The sequence below is a fragment of the Mastigoproctus giganteus genome, chromosome 11, assembly GCF_048544385.1.
Source record: "Mastigoproctus giganteus isolate SK-2022 chromosome 11, ASM4854438v1, whole genome shotgun sequence".
NCBI lineage: Eukaryota > Metazoa > Arthropoda > Arachnida > Uropygi > Thelyphonidae > Mastigoproctus > Mastigoproctus giganteus.
In genome coordinates, this window is record NC_143585.1 from 64,129,867 (window position 1) to 64,143,918 (window position 14,052).

The 14,052-nt window shown below is 35.1% G+C and overlaps 1 protein-coding gene across 1 annotated transcript in view; it reads right to left on the bottom strand.

Annotated features, from left to right (window-relative positions):
• LOC150078068 (calpain-15-like) overlaps window positions 1-14,052 on the bottom strand; it is a 190,113-nt gene that overhangs the window by 2,653 nt on the left and 173,408 nt on the right. The window contains exons 14-15 of the mRNA XM_090384450.1: window positions 8,952-9,097; window positions 4,602-4,780 (exon numbers count right to left, since the gene is read on the bottom strand). Coding sequence (XP_090240576.1) covers window positions 4,602-4,780; window positions 8,952-9,097 — 325 coding nt within the window. The remainder of the gene's footprint in view (window positions 1-4,601; window positions 4,781-8,951; window positions 9,098-14,052) is intronic.

Below are 14,052 nucleotides of genomic sequence, written 5' to 3' on the forward strand. Positions count from 1 at the left end.
AATAAAACGGATGAATTCAAACTCCTGGTTAGGACAACTAATGCTGATATAATAGGACTAACAGAAACGTAGTGCCACCCAAAAATTGGTGATGACAAGTTCCACTGCGGTATGTATAACATATTTAGGAAAGACAGGGAGGATAGAAAGGGTGGTAGGGTCATGCTTCTTATTAAAAGCAGCCTGAGCACAGGAAGAGCTTTTGCTGGGTTTGAAGTTACATCTGCCAACATAGACTCTGCATGGTGTGAGTTAGTTGGAAGAAAAGGAACAATGAGAGTGGGAGTAATCTACAGACCAGAAGGTTGTGAAGAATATGACGAGTCTTTACATGTGGATGGAATGGGCAAGCAAGCGTGAACTTCTTATTATAGGTGACTTTAATCTGTCCCAGATTGAATAATCGGTAGAGAAACTCCCCATGGGAAAAAAACTTTTTTAAATAGTTGTCGGGAAGTGATCATGCAATCACCAGTTGGAAGGTGAAGAAAGATGTTGCAGTAGTTAAAGGTAAAGGCATGGGTTTTAAATTTAGAAGAGAGGACACTAACAGTTTAAGGAGCTATATGGCATCAGTGAATTGGGCGGACTGCCGAGGGATGGCGAATATATTTGAATTATGGAATACTTTTACAGCAAAAATCACATAAGCCACGAATTCGTTCATACCTTTAAGAAAATATTGCAGGAGGAGAAGGATAGAAAAATGGATGACTGTGGAGCTGGCTGGTCAAACAGAGCAGAAAAAGATAGCATGGGACAGTTACAGAGCAATGAAAAGTACTGAAACCTAAAACAAGTGCAAGTTGATCTGGCACATAACCCTAAATACTATGCCACTATGTAATAGTACCACAAATAAGGTCAGGGAGGCTAAGGCTGCATATGAGAAAGCATTGGAAGAGAGCAAAGAATGGGGACAGGGAACTTTTCATGTATGTGAATACAACAAAGTAGAAAGCTAATCAAGATCAGACCCTTGTGCACTGGGTGTGGGAAAGTCTTAGATAACCCAGCTGATGTTGCGGATGAATTGAACAGGTACTTTGCATTGGTCTTTACTCATGAAAAACCCTTCATGCTGAGAAGAGGCTGTGCGAGTGAGGGTGAGCAATATGAAATTAGATGTCATAATTACATATGATTGTTTATTAGAAAAATGTTTGAGCAAGCATAAAGGCAAGGCTCCTGAAGTTTATGGCATATACCCTGTAGTTTTGAGGGAGAGCACGAGGGAGTATATTGAACCACTGAGGTTAATTATGAGGGCATCTTTGGATTTACGGGTGATTCCTTTGGATTGGAGACATGCCAATGTATCGCCAATACAAAAAAAGCGGTTCTAAGTGCGAAGCTGATAACTACAGACCAGTTAGTCTGACTTCAGTGGTAAAAAAAATCTTAGAGGACAATGATTAAGAGTGCAGTCCAGGGACATTTAGATAGATATAGCATTCTGAAGGATGCACAACAGGGTAAATCATACTTAACTAACTTTGTAGGCTATTTTGACACAATAATTACTCATGAGCTGGATTTAGGGAACAATTTCGGCATAGTTTATTTGAATTTTAGCGAGGCATTTGACTCGGTCCCTCATGAGAAATTACTGTATAAGTTTGAACATGTTGGGATTACTGGTAAGGTTCTAAGATGGATTGCTGGGTGGCTACAGGGCAGAAGTAGGGTTGTGATTAATGGATATTCTTCAGATTGGTGTAATGTCAAGTGGGATCCCAAGGAGCAGCTCTTGGACCACTGCTGTTTTTCAATATCATAAACGACACTGGAAATGGGATAGAGGATGTTATGTCAAAATTTTCAGAAAATGTAAAGCTTGGATGAGGCATTAATGATCAGTGCCAAGCAGTGCTCCTTCAGGATGATTTGGACAAGCTTCAAAAATGGTCAAAAAGGGGGGCTGCTGTGTTCTAGCACAGAAAAATGCAAAGATCAAAATAACTTATACACATGGTGAGGTTCAATTAAAAACAGTGCAGGAGGAAAGGGATCTTGCAGTTACAATACAGACAAATATGAAGTTTTCTGAACAGTGTAAAAAAAAAAATCAAAAAAATCAAAAATCAATGTGTGTTCTTCAGAATGCCATTTCTATTGAAATATCCCCAGATTGCACTTTTGATCACTGCTTCTAAGATTTTTCCTACCAGTGAAGTCAGACTAACTTGTGTAGTTACAGACTTGACTCTTAGAACTGCCTTGATGTATTGGTGATATGTTGGCATTTCTCCAATCAAAAGGAATCTCTCCCGAGTCCAATGATGCTTTCATAATTTACCTCAATGGTTCAATACACTCTCTGGCCACTCCCCTCAAAATTTTGGGCATATGCCATCTGAGAGCCTTATTTGCCTTTAGGCTTGAAAGTTTTTCTAATAAACAGTCATCTGTAATTTCAAAATCACTAATTTCATATGGCTTAGCCTCACTCACACAGCTTCTTCTTAGCATGATGGGTCATTCATCAGTAAAGCCCAATGTGAAGTACTATTCAATTCATCAACATCAGCTGGATTATTTAAGACCTTCCCACACCCAGTACACAAGGGTCTGATCTGATTTTTTTTTTTTTTTTTTTGTGTTTACATACATGAAAAACTCCTTGTTCCCATTCTTTGCTCCCTTTGCCAGTGCTTTCTCATACTCAGTCTTAACTCCTCTAACCTTGTCTGTGGTACCATTAACATTCCATTTCCATTTTTATTTACACACACGATTTTATGTACATTCTCAATATATATATATATATTAATTTAAATAAAAGATTTATATACAGCAAAAATAAATCAGCAAAATAAACACAGCTCCTTGAAGATATTCCTTTCTTCATTAAGGAACAAGTCCAAGAACGTAAGTGGTGTGTGTGTGTTTTACCTGTATCGATGGTGTGTGTGTTTTACCTGTATCGATGGTGTGTGTGTTTTACCTGTGTAGTGGAGGCTCCTAGGCCTAAGCCCATCTACACCTTGTACGTCTGTGTTGTGGTAACGTTAACCGATAAACTTGTAGCTGTTGTAGGCTTCAGTATATTTAATTGTTGTGTAGCTTTTCTGTGCTATCTTTTTCTGCTCTATTAGAATGGCCAACTCCATATTCATCCATCTTGACTTCTTTCTTGTGCTACACTTTCCCAATGGTATATATGCATTCTATGATTATTGCTTTAAAAGTATTCCTTGATTTTAATGTTTTTGCCCTCCCTCTACAATCTGCCCAATTAATAGATGCCATGTAGCACCTTAAATTGTCTTAGTCCCCTTTTCTGAAATTACAACTGACTTGTGATTGGCATTTAACTATGCAACATCTTTCTTCATCTTCCAACTAACTGTGTGATCACTGTCTGCCAATGGACTCCAAGCCCTATGAAATAAAACTATGCAACATCTTTCTTCATCTTCCAACTAACTGTGTGATCACTGTCTGCCAATGGACTCCAAGCCCTATGATGTCATCTGATTTGTGAATAATGATGAGATAAGGAATATTCTTACTCCTAGTATTTTCTCTAATATGCTGGTACAAATAATAATCATCTAGTTTATTTAAAAATTGAGTTTCCCATGGAGAGTTTCCCTTCCACTTATTCCAATCAATTAGGGGCAGATCGAAGTCATCCATAATAAGACATTCACATTTGCTTGCCCATTCCATCTGCACCTTAGAGACTGTAATAATACTCTTCACAATGAAGTGTGTACATTATCCTAAATCCATCAAGCAAGATGCTTAACTTTTTTTTTTTTTTTTAATTTTTAGAATAAATTTTTTTTGCTTTACTCAGTAATATACACACTTTTAAACTAAAATGTCATATTCATAATGACTAATTATATTTCATAATTTTGTAACCTAAATTTGTAATCATAATTTTGTAACCTAAGTGTGAGCTGATTTGATGATAACTTAGACAATTTTTGCCAGAAATATCCATCCAAACACTTTAAATAACTGGCATATAAAATTTAGCAATTTTTTGTCTTATTTACATTTAATTTGAAAAACTAAATTGTAATTTTTCAATTATGTATATGCTATAAAATTTTTTTATAGCATGTACAGCTATGATTACATTTATCACAGCTCTGCCAAATTTCCCAAGATTTATGAAATGATTTCATAAATATAAAAAAAAAAAAGTTTCCCAGCCCTAAATCAATTAAAACATTTGGAAAAGAAACTTAACTTTTTATAATAGTTAATGTTTTGTATGTTTCCATACTTTCTGTTGGCTGTTTACTTAGTATTGAGTATTCAGGAAAAATTCTTAAGAAACTAATGATTAGCCTTTTCTTGAAATGCACTGTGAGTTAGAACTGGGCAGGCAATGTGGTTAAAGAGCAGGAAAAAGTTTTATATTACTAGGATCAATACATGTGCTTGCTTATGGGTTAACGGAAATTTTTAAAACTCAATGTACTTAAAAAAAAAGTTGGAACTTCAAATCAATTAGGTCAGTAAATCTGCAATAATTTCATCATATGCATTACAAAAGAAAATAATCAGTGTTTATATGTCGAGAACTTTAAAATGAAACATATTATAGATTTAAACATAACTTTATGTCTCTCTCCCTTTACCTGTGTAGTGGAGGAATGCTGTCTACTGTACGCAAGGTTGCTCTAGTTGATACAACATTCATACTTTCAGAACAATCACAGATTACTTGAATGCATCGGTCAGGAAGTCGATTCTCTACTACTACAACCAGCCCAGCCCATCCTTTAGTTAAATAGTACGCAGTCATTCCTTCTCGTCCCTAGAAACAAACATTTTAAAAACTTAAAAAACTATTACTTAATCAAAATCATTTTAAATAACTGTAGATACAAAAATAATATGCTAGTGTTTGAATCATGTGCCATACAGCCATAATATGGCAAGAAATGTAAGCTGTAGAGAAAGCACTTCAAACAAATTTAAATATCAAAAGATATTATGTATCAACAAAATTACATTACAAATACTTATGTTTTACTTCAAATGTTTTTGAAAATGAGTGGTAGATCATAGTAACTCCATTTAGCAGAACCCCCAGCTTGTGAAAATTTGTTGTAATGCAGTGTCTTCAGATTTATTTAATCTATTATTTTTTAAAAAAATATTACACAAAAAACATTTAAGCAGTTGTGTGTGTATGTAAAAACAGTGTATTACATCTTAAACACAGACAAAAGGGCTTATTTCTATGGATATTTTGTTCTTCAAAGTTTATATATTAGGCAGTTTTTCTATATGTATAGTGCTAAGTGAATTTAATGAAATATTAATCTTTAATAATGACTAACAAAAGATGAAATTTTTATCTTTACAGATGAAAGTACAAGTTGAAGCATATAAAATGAAACTGGAAGTTGGGCACGTTAGGTCTGATTATGAACTATAAGAACATATAACAAATGTTTATTAATACTATATTATTAATTTTTTTGGGGAAAAATTATATAATCATGCAGTTTTTATATTCTAGACTAACAATTCATCATTACAAATACAATGATATAATCAAGAAGGGAGGAGGAGAGTGAAATTTCACTCCAATCTCTGTTTTTTTTTTTTTTTTTTCCAAGAGATATAATATACTTTGGGACTGAAAAAATATAATCCAGATTTGAACTGCTGTCTTAATCAAAGTATCTTGGATTAAGACAGCAGTTCAAAACATTAGCTATTGCATCAATTTCATACAAATTTGTAACTTTTAAGATATAAGTAACAATCAAAAATGTTGTATTAGCTGTTTAGCCAGTGGTAATAATCATCTTTTGAACATCTGTTCAGTCAATTCTTATGTTGAAGAGTAGAATATTTAATGAAAATTTTTGCAAAGTGATAGTGAAACTGGGCTTGATCTGTCCTCAAATGTAAAGATGTAGTCAAACTATTCATCAGTGCATTTGAGAAGTAATATATTTTGAAGGAATTTTTTTTTTTTTTTTTTTTTTTTGAGATTTTGCTGGCATGAGAGTGAGATGGATAGATGAAATTCATGAGTTTTTGAGTAGTAAATGGATGGCCAGTGCTCAAAACAGAAGGAACTGGAAAGTTGCTGGAGAGGCCTTCATCCTGCAGTGGATTGAAAATGGCTGATGATGATGATGAGAGTGACAAATTTTGCTGTTGCATTAGAGTAGTTATTATTAACATTATTTAATGCTGATTGCTTATTTTTTTTCTATACTATTTCTGCTGATAATGCTGCATCCCACCAAAGTTTAGATTAGGAAGAGATATTGGTTATTTTTGCAGCTGAGTTTTACATAAATAGACTAACCAACATGAAATATCAATAAGTTTTCTGCAAGGTCAATGGCCACCTTTAGAAGCATATGCCACAGGAATTCCACTGCATATTCCTAATCACAGATTAATTACTGTGATAACATAAATTTTGGGGTGAAACAAATTCTTCACTGAAAGAGATTTTATATTAACTGCTTCATGGATTATCCTGAGATATTTCGTTTTTAGTTTTAAAAGTTATTTGGAACTGCACAAAATATCTCGGGATACAATAATACCTGAAGCAAACAATAATACCTCCAAATTTAGGACTGAAATGTATTTTCTCTGGCATTTATCTGTCTAATTTTGCATTAGGCAGGTAAATCCCGAGTTTTCTCAGGATTTTCTTATGCCTGGCAGCAAACGACTGGCTTTCGTTTTACAGCAATGTCAGAACAGTAGCGCACTTTCCCGTGCCGCCAATAAGCAAAATATAATTTGCCGTCCTAAATGCAGAATACTGAACCCACAAAAATAATTTACAAAAACAATATCGAAAAATATTTCGGCACCCTCTTGAACTACCGCCCGTAAGTCAAAATGTAGTTAGTTCGCAATTACTGCTTGTGACGGGAGGTTACTGCTTGTGCATTCCACTTGATTTTTTAAATTTATTTATATAATGAGTAATGAAGACTTTTTCTGTGCCTTTCTTTTAGCTCAAGTGCTAATTTATTAAAAAATCTGTATAATTTGTACACGAGATAACTCGGAATAGCTCAAATGGGTTAATTACACCCATGTATTTTCTACGAAAAAAATTAATAAAAAACACAAAAACTATACATAGTATTCGCACGATGCATACTTTTAATCTGTAAAATAAAAAAAATTCATCCATTACAGCACATTTTTCAGAAAAAAATTTTCTGGGAAGGGGTTAATAAAAATTAGGTCAAGAGTTGGTAGTTAATGGTTGGTTATAAATTATCTGTGTGAGATCAAGATCAAGATCAAGAAATTATTCTATAATATATTCTTTTATTCTAGCAGAGAATGGGAGAGAAAGCTTAAAGTCTCTGTAAATAACAGTAGGAATATTTAAGTTGTCAACACTGATGATCTACATTATACATTTAATGACTGTCCCACTGTCAGACACAGAAAGAAGATAAATATTAATGAAGTTAATGGTATATGCTTTATAGTCATTCATTGCTTCATAATAATCTGATTTTGAATTAGTTGAATTTTAAATTTAAAATGAATGACATCTCCCTTCTCCTATATTTCTAATTAAGTGATATTTGGAAACCTTAGATAGATAGTATTAACTCAGATTTTAATTAATTTAACCATATTTTGTAAGCAGCATCAAATTTTTTAAGCAGTAAAAACAGATAATGGCTGAAAGTTTGTTATTTAAATTGCAAATGGTTAGTCAAAAGAAAAGTGAATTCTAAAAAAAATTATCACACTAAAAGGAATGTTAAAGAAAGTGAAAAGAACTGTAATAACTTAGTGCTATACTTTTTAACTTGCTAAAAATCTCTTTTCTTATAAAAAAATTGTCTCTCTCTTTCATAATAGCTATTAAAGGGTGAAATAATAACAAGGACTAAGAAAGCAAATATCTTAACTTTGCATAAGGTTAATGAAGTGAAGAAAAGATTAAAAAAAAAAAAAAGAAGAAATAGATTAAAAGTTTATCTTCCAAAAACAGTTATTTAGAAAAGAGGAACAGCAGTCATAATAGATAAGTTAATATTTAGTTAGCATTAGTTGAGGCATATGATGCAAGAAAGCAAGCTTTTACAGCATCAGCCAAAAAAAAAAAAAAAAAAAAACACCCTTCCCATTTCACCCATCTGGTCACTCCAAATGTTAGTTCAGCCTTAAATTTATTTAAGCTATCAACTTCCACAACAACAGATGGAAGTCTGTTCCAGCAATTAGCTACCCACTGACTAAAGGCAAACTTATGCACATATATTCTACAACTGTCTTTCCTCAATTTGAATCTATGCCCCCTCAGGTTTTTAATCTGAGCAATCGGAAGTATCCAATCAGCATGTAACACTAAGAAGGGTTTCTGTTTTGGTTTCTCGCCAACTGTAAGAATAGGGTGCTACAGTCCATAAAAGTCATTCCATTTTAATGGAGTTACTAACAATGCTTAATCTATAAAAGGACAAAAGAAAAGTCTATCAAATGTATCCCTAAAAAAGCAAATTTGATTTGAATAGACTCACTTTGAGATGGCAGTTTGTCAAATACATATGGCTTAGCAACCATTTGCTTAATTCCAGTTCACACAACTTTAAAGGCTTGCTTCTCTTTTTTAGGTAAAATATTTTGTCTCTTTTTTTAATGTTTATATTAGCAAAAAATCTATTTATTGAAATTAAATTATCTGTACAGAAATTTATAGTACATATAATACTAATGACTGTCTTTAATTGTTTATATATCTGTGTTTGAGATATGTCTGTGCCAAGGAAAACTGCATTACTTAACTGTAATGCATATTATATGCAGCTTGAACATTGTAATAGTTTTGAAGTTAATTAACAAATAAGTTGAAGTAAATTAACAAAACTGATGAAACTGAAATATAATATTTTTTCTATAGCAATGTATCCATGGTTATGCAGATGATTAAATTCTTTTCACATAGCAATAGAGTATTATAATTTCTATCATACCTCATGTCTTTGCCCTTTTGAGAGAGTTAAATTAATAATAGCATCAGCCAGTATGTGTGCACTTGGGACAACTTTTTCAACTAGCAGTCGTTTTGAACTGTGGATGGCTAAAAGGAACTTTGGAAACTGTTCCACAGAGTTTAAACCTATAAAAACCAAATGAATATTATAAAAACTATTGATAATATAAATTAAAATGCTAACAAGTCTATGATTTAGATGCAAGCATGATGTGTATGATGGTAATTTATTTCTTCTAATGTGAATGGCATATATGAATGGTGTGTGTGTGTGTGTGTGTGTGTGTGTGTGTGTGTGTGTGTGTGTGTGTGTGTGTGTGTGTGTGTGTGTGTGTACACAGTAAACCCCAGCTATTCGCGGGGGTTACGTTCCTGAGAAATGTCGCGAATACCGAAAATGCGAATACTGAGTTATGGCTCCCATAGTAATAAAGGGTTTCCGTTCTAAAGTATGAAATATATAAGAAAAACTAGTCTAAAATTTTGTCTATGTATGTATTATACGTACCTTCATAATATGACTATGTACATAGACAGTACATAGTGAAATGCAAGCATATGGCATCGAAATGAAAATAAGAAACAATTTAATATTAAATGTAATATTTATTAGAAATTTCAAACAAATCTTTCAAACCAGCGTCTTTGCTAGCTAAAAAACTTATCCCGCCATTGCTATCACTAGTTTTGCTAAAGTGTTGATAAAGGAGTTTTGCCTTTTCACGAATGATGAGTGAACTTAACGGAATTTTATTTTGAGTTCGATCTTCTATCCACAAATTTAAAGCTTTTTCCATTTTTTCTAATTTAACATCACGAGTTACAGAGCAAATTTTTGAAGCAATTAGCGCGTTTTCATGGACACTACAGCGGATTTTTTCTTCCGATTTTTTGATTGATCGTACGGTTGACTCATTGATTTTATAATGTTTTGCCACTGAGGAGACACTTTCACCATTAGAAATTTTGTCTAATAACTCAATTTTATTCGCTAATGTCATCACCTTCTTTCATATTTTCACATTTCTCTTGTTATTCGTATCCATATTTTTGTACGGGTTAGAAAGAACTTGTCCACAACAAAGTCACTTTCTTCCATTAACACACTCGAAAAAGTCTGTTTTACACTGCAAAATGGTAGATTTATCACTTTTGTAAGCATATCAATTTATAAATTGATAAATTTATTCAATTTATAAGCGTATAAATTAAAAGCAAACAACAAAACCTTCCACGACAAGTGCATAACACATACTGAACAAGGATTAGCGAGAAACATCCACGCTCGCGATTTTGTCACCCCTCTCCCCCCCCACCCACTGAGCGCTGTTTTGAGCGAGAAAGATAATTTTAGCCACGCCCATGTTTTTTTATGGCGGAAAATATTCACAGCACTTTAAAATTCACATTTTTTTAGGTTTCATTTTATATTAAATCAGCGACCGCGAATACACGAAATCGCAAATACAGATACTGCGAATAGCGGGGGTTTACTGTATATATATGTGTGTGTGTGTTTGTGCGTAAATAATAGCTGCAGAAAAAACAGAGGGAAGAAAGGTAGAAAGCCACAAAAAAAAAAACATGTTTTTTTGTAGTTATTCCATGGTCCTTGAGGTTGTCACAGACATATGCCAGACAAGCTGTACTTACTACCCGGGAGTCTAAAACTCTGATGGAATTGATATTTGGGTGACATTCAAGTCAAGTGGACCCAATTTCAGTGAAGTGCGGATGGACTGTGAGAGCCAAATCCTCTGCTTGCACATTCATGATGGTGGGACTGTTGGTAATTCTGGGGCACAAGCACACTGTGGGTGACCACCCAGGTGTGAACCAACATAAGCAGGGGTCGAGGTATGGTGCCCACACCACATGGAGGAATGCCGCTCTGTGTGTTACCAGGCAATACTAGGTGGTAGATGACTCTCATCAACCGGTGCAATATCACCACTTTGCTTATTGGAGGCTTGAAGTGGTGGAACACATGTTTAGTCTCCAGAGCTAAGTTCCGGTCAACCCTCCCCCATCTCTTCCATCTTACAGCATGATTGACGAACACCACGACGAACACCATGGCGAGATCCAAACTTCCTTACATTTCGAGGGTACAGCTCTTAAACAGTATTTGCAGGTTGGCTGCTAGTTAGTACACTGGAACAAACCTATTGGTAACTCTCTAGGAGGCTTCGGGATCAGCTAGCGTATAATCTTGCTGCTGCCAGATAGTGATTGGAGGGAGTTCGAGTAGTGTGTATGCAGGGGCATTGTTGAGGCCACGTTATGTCAAGGATCTAGGAATATTCTTACCATGTGTGCACCATATCCAAAAATTTCATTACTTCATACAGCACGTCTACCCCACTTTTTCTTACTATCGAATACACCATGAATTGTCAAATTAATAGAGTAGGGTTATCTGCAAAAAGATCTAAACCTCCTAAACACTTCCTAATTCATTTCACAAATATCATCATCATCATCATCAGCCATTTTCAATCCACTGCAGGATGAAGGCCTCTCCAGCAACATTCCAGTTCCTTCTGTTTTGAGCACTGGCCATCCATTTACTACCCACAAACTCATGAATTTCATCTATCCATCTCCGCCTTTGTCTTCCAGGTTTTCTTCTAGCTCCTCTTGGATACCATTCTGTTATTTTCTTAGTCCATCTGTCATCATGTCTTCGAGCTATGTGTCCTGCCCAAGACCATTTTAGTTCTTTAGTTTTGATAAGAATGTCCTTTACTTGAGTTTGTTGCCTAATCCATGTGTTTCTCTTCTTATCTAACAGTCTGATTCCCAATGTGATTCGTTCCATTCTTCGCTGTGTAGTTCTCAGTTTCTTTCCATTCTTTTGGTGAGTGCCCAAGTTTCACTTCCATAAGTCATGGTGGGGAGTATACATTAGTTCATTATTTTACGTTTCAGACAAACTGGGATATTGCTCTTCAGTATGTGATTATATTTCCTGAATGCTATCCATCCAAAATTTATTCTTCTCTTGACTTCCAGCCATTTATCATTATTACAGCTAATAACTTGTCCCAGATAAGTATATGACTCCACCTTTTCAATTACTGCTCCTTCAATCATTATTTCCCTTTCTGTGGCATACTTGTTCATCATTACTTTTGTTTTAGCCATATTCATCTTTAGTCCACGTATAGTTCACAAATATACGTGGTCTCAATTCTAATCTCAACAATGTCCATTTCCACTTGCAGTCTAACAAACATCATGTACTTTTTCTGACAGAATCTCAGTTATCAGTAGATTCAACCACTGCTCATCTCAGTTGCTCGAATTATTCGCTGTATGATTCCTTTCGCTTCAAAGGTGGAACTTGTGCATATGTCCATTCCGATATTCCCTGTCAGAGAACATGGTAATTTGGAATCTCCTCTTTTCAATCTTCTCTAGCTTAAAATCTCTCTACCTCATTCTGTCAAATTCATCTGTTGTCTCTACCATTCTCTCAATTCCACTAATCATCTCTTCTCTTCCCATCTCTTCCATCATGCAGAATGATTGATGACTTTTGAGGTTATGATGAACATCATGGCGCGATCCAATTTTCCTTACATTTCAAGGGTACAGCTCTAAAACGGTGTTCGCAGGCCGGCTGCTAGTTAGTACACCGGACCGAACCTATTGGTAACTCTCTAGGAGGCTTCTGTATCAGCTAGTGTATAATCTTGCTACCTCTACTCTGCCACATAGAGACTAGAGGGAGTCCAAGTTGTGTGTATGCGGGGGACATTGTCGAGGCCACGTTATGTCAAGGATCTGGGTATATTCTTACCAGGTGTATGCCTTATCCAAAAATTTCATTACTTTATACAGCACGTCTCCCCCACTTTTTCTTACTATTGAATACACCATGAATTGTCAAATTAATAGAGTAGGCTTATCTGCAAAAAGATCTAAACCTCTCAAACACTTCCTAATTAATTTCACAAATATACGTGGTCTCAATTCTAATCTCAATGATGTCCATTTCCACTTGTAGTCTACCAAACCCCATGTACTTTTTCTGACAGAATCTCAGCTATCGGTTGATTCAACTATTGCTCATCTCAGTTGCACAAATTATTCGCTGTATGATTCCTTTCGCCTCAAAGGTGGTACTTGTATTAGTATTAGTAATGGCCATATGGTGAAAGGAAGCCTAAGGCTTATGCACCAGCCAAAAAAAAAAAAAATTCTGAGTCTACCTCAGAGAGAGAGAGAGAAGTAAAAGGGAATCACCAAGGAAGAAGAAGAATGATGATATCCAGCTCAGGACCCTGGGTGTGCCAAGCCCATACTCACCAGATGTGAGCCCCTGGGGTGCATATGTCCGTTTCGATATTCCCTGTCAGAGACTTTGTAATTTGGAATCTCCTCTTTTCGATCTTCTCTCGATTAAAATCTCTCTACCTCATTGTGTCAAATTCATCTGTTGTCTCTACCTTTCTCCCAACTTCACTAATCACTTGGAGCTCTTTGACTTCCTCTCTTTGCAACCTGACTTTCTCCAGTCCAACTTTCCTAACTTTCCAATATTCCTTGGTGATTTTAATGTTCACAACTCCAGCTGGCTTCCGTTTTCTAGTCACACCGACCCAGCAAGTCGAGATGCTGAGGCTTTTGCAATTACTAATGATCTTGCACAGATTGTTCATTTACCTACAAGAATACCGGACAATCCTAACCATACAGCCAACATGCTTGATCTTTTTCTTATAAACAACCCTTCTAAGTACAAGGTCGAAGTGAGCAGTCCTTTAGGTACCTCAGATCACAACTTGGTGATTGTCTCTTCTCCAATGGAGCCTTTATCTCATGGCTATTCCCAACCTAGTGTTGTTTGGCATTACAAGAATGCAAAATGGAATGACCTGCGAGATTTCTTTTCTTCTTTTCGTTGGTCAGACTACTGTTTCAAAACTTCTGATGTCAGCGTTTGCTGAGTTTATCAGTGAAATTATTCTTGTAAGAATGGAATCCTTCATCCCACACTCCACTTTAAAATCTTGTCCTTTATCTAAACTTTGGTTTTCCAATAAACGTGCTAAGGCCATTCAGGAGAAGAATGT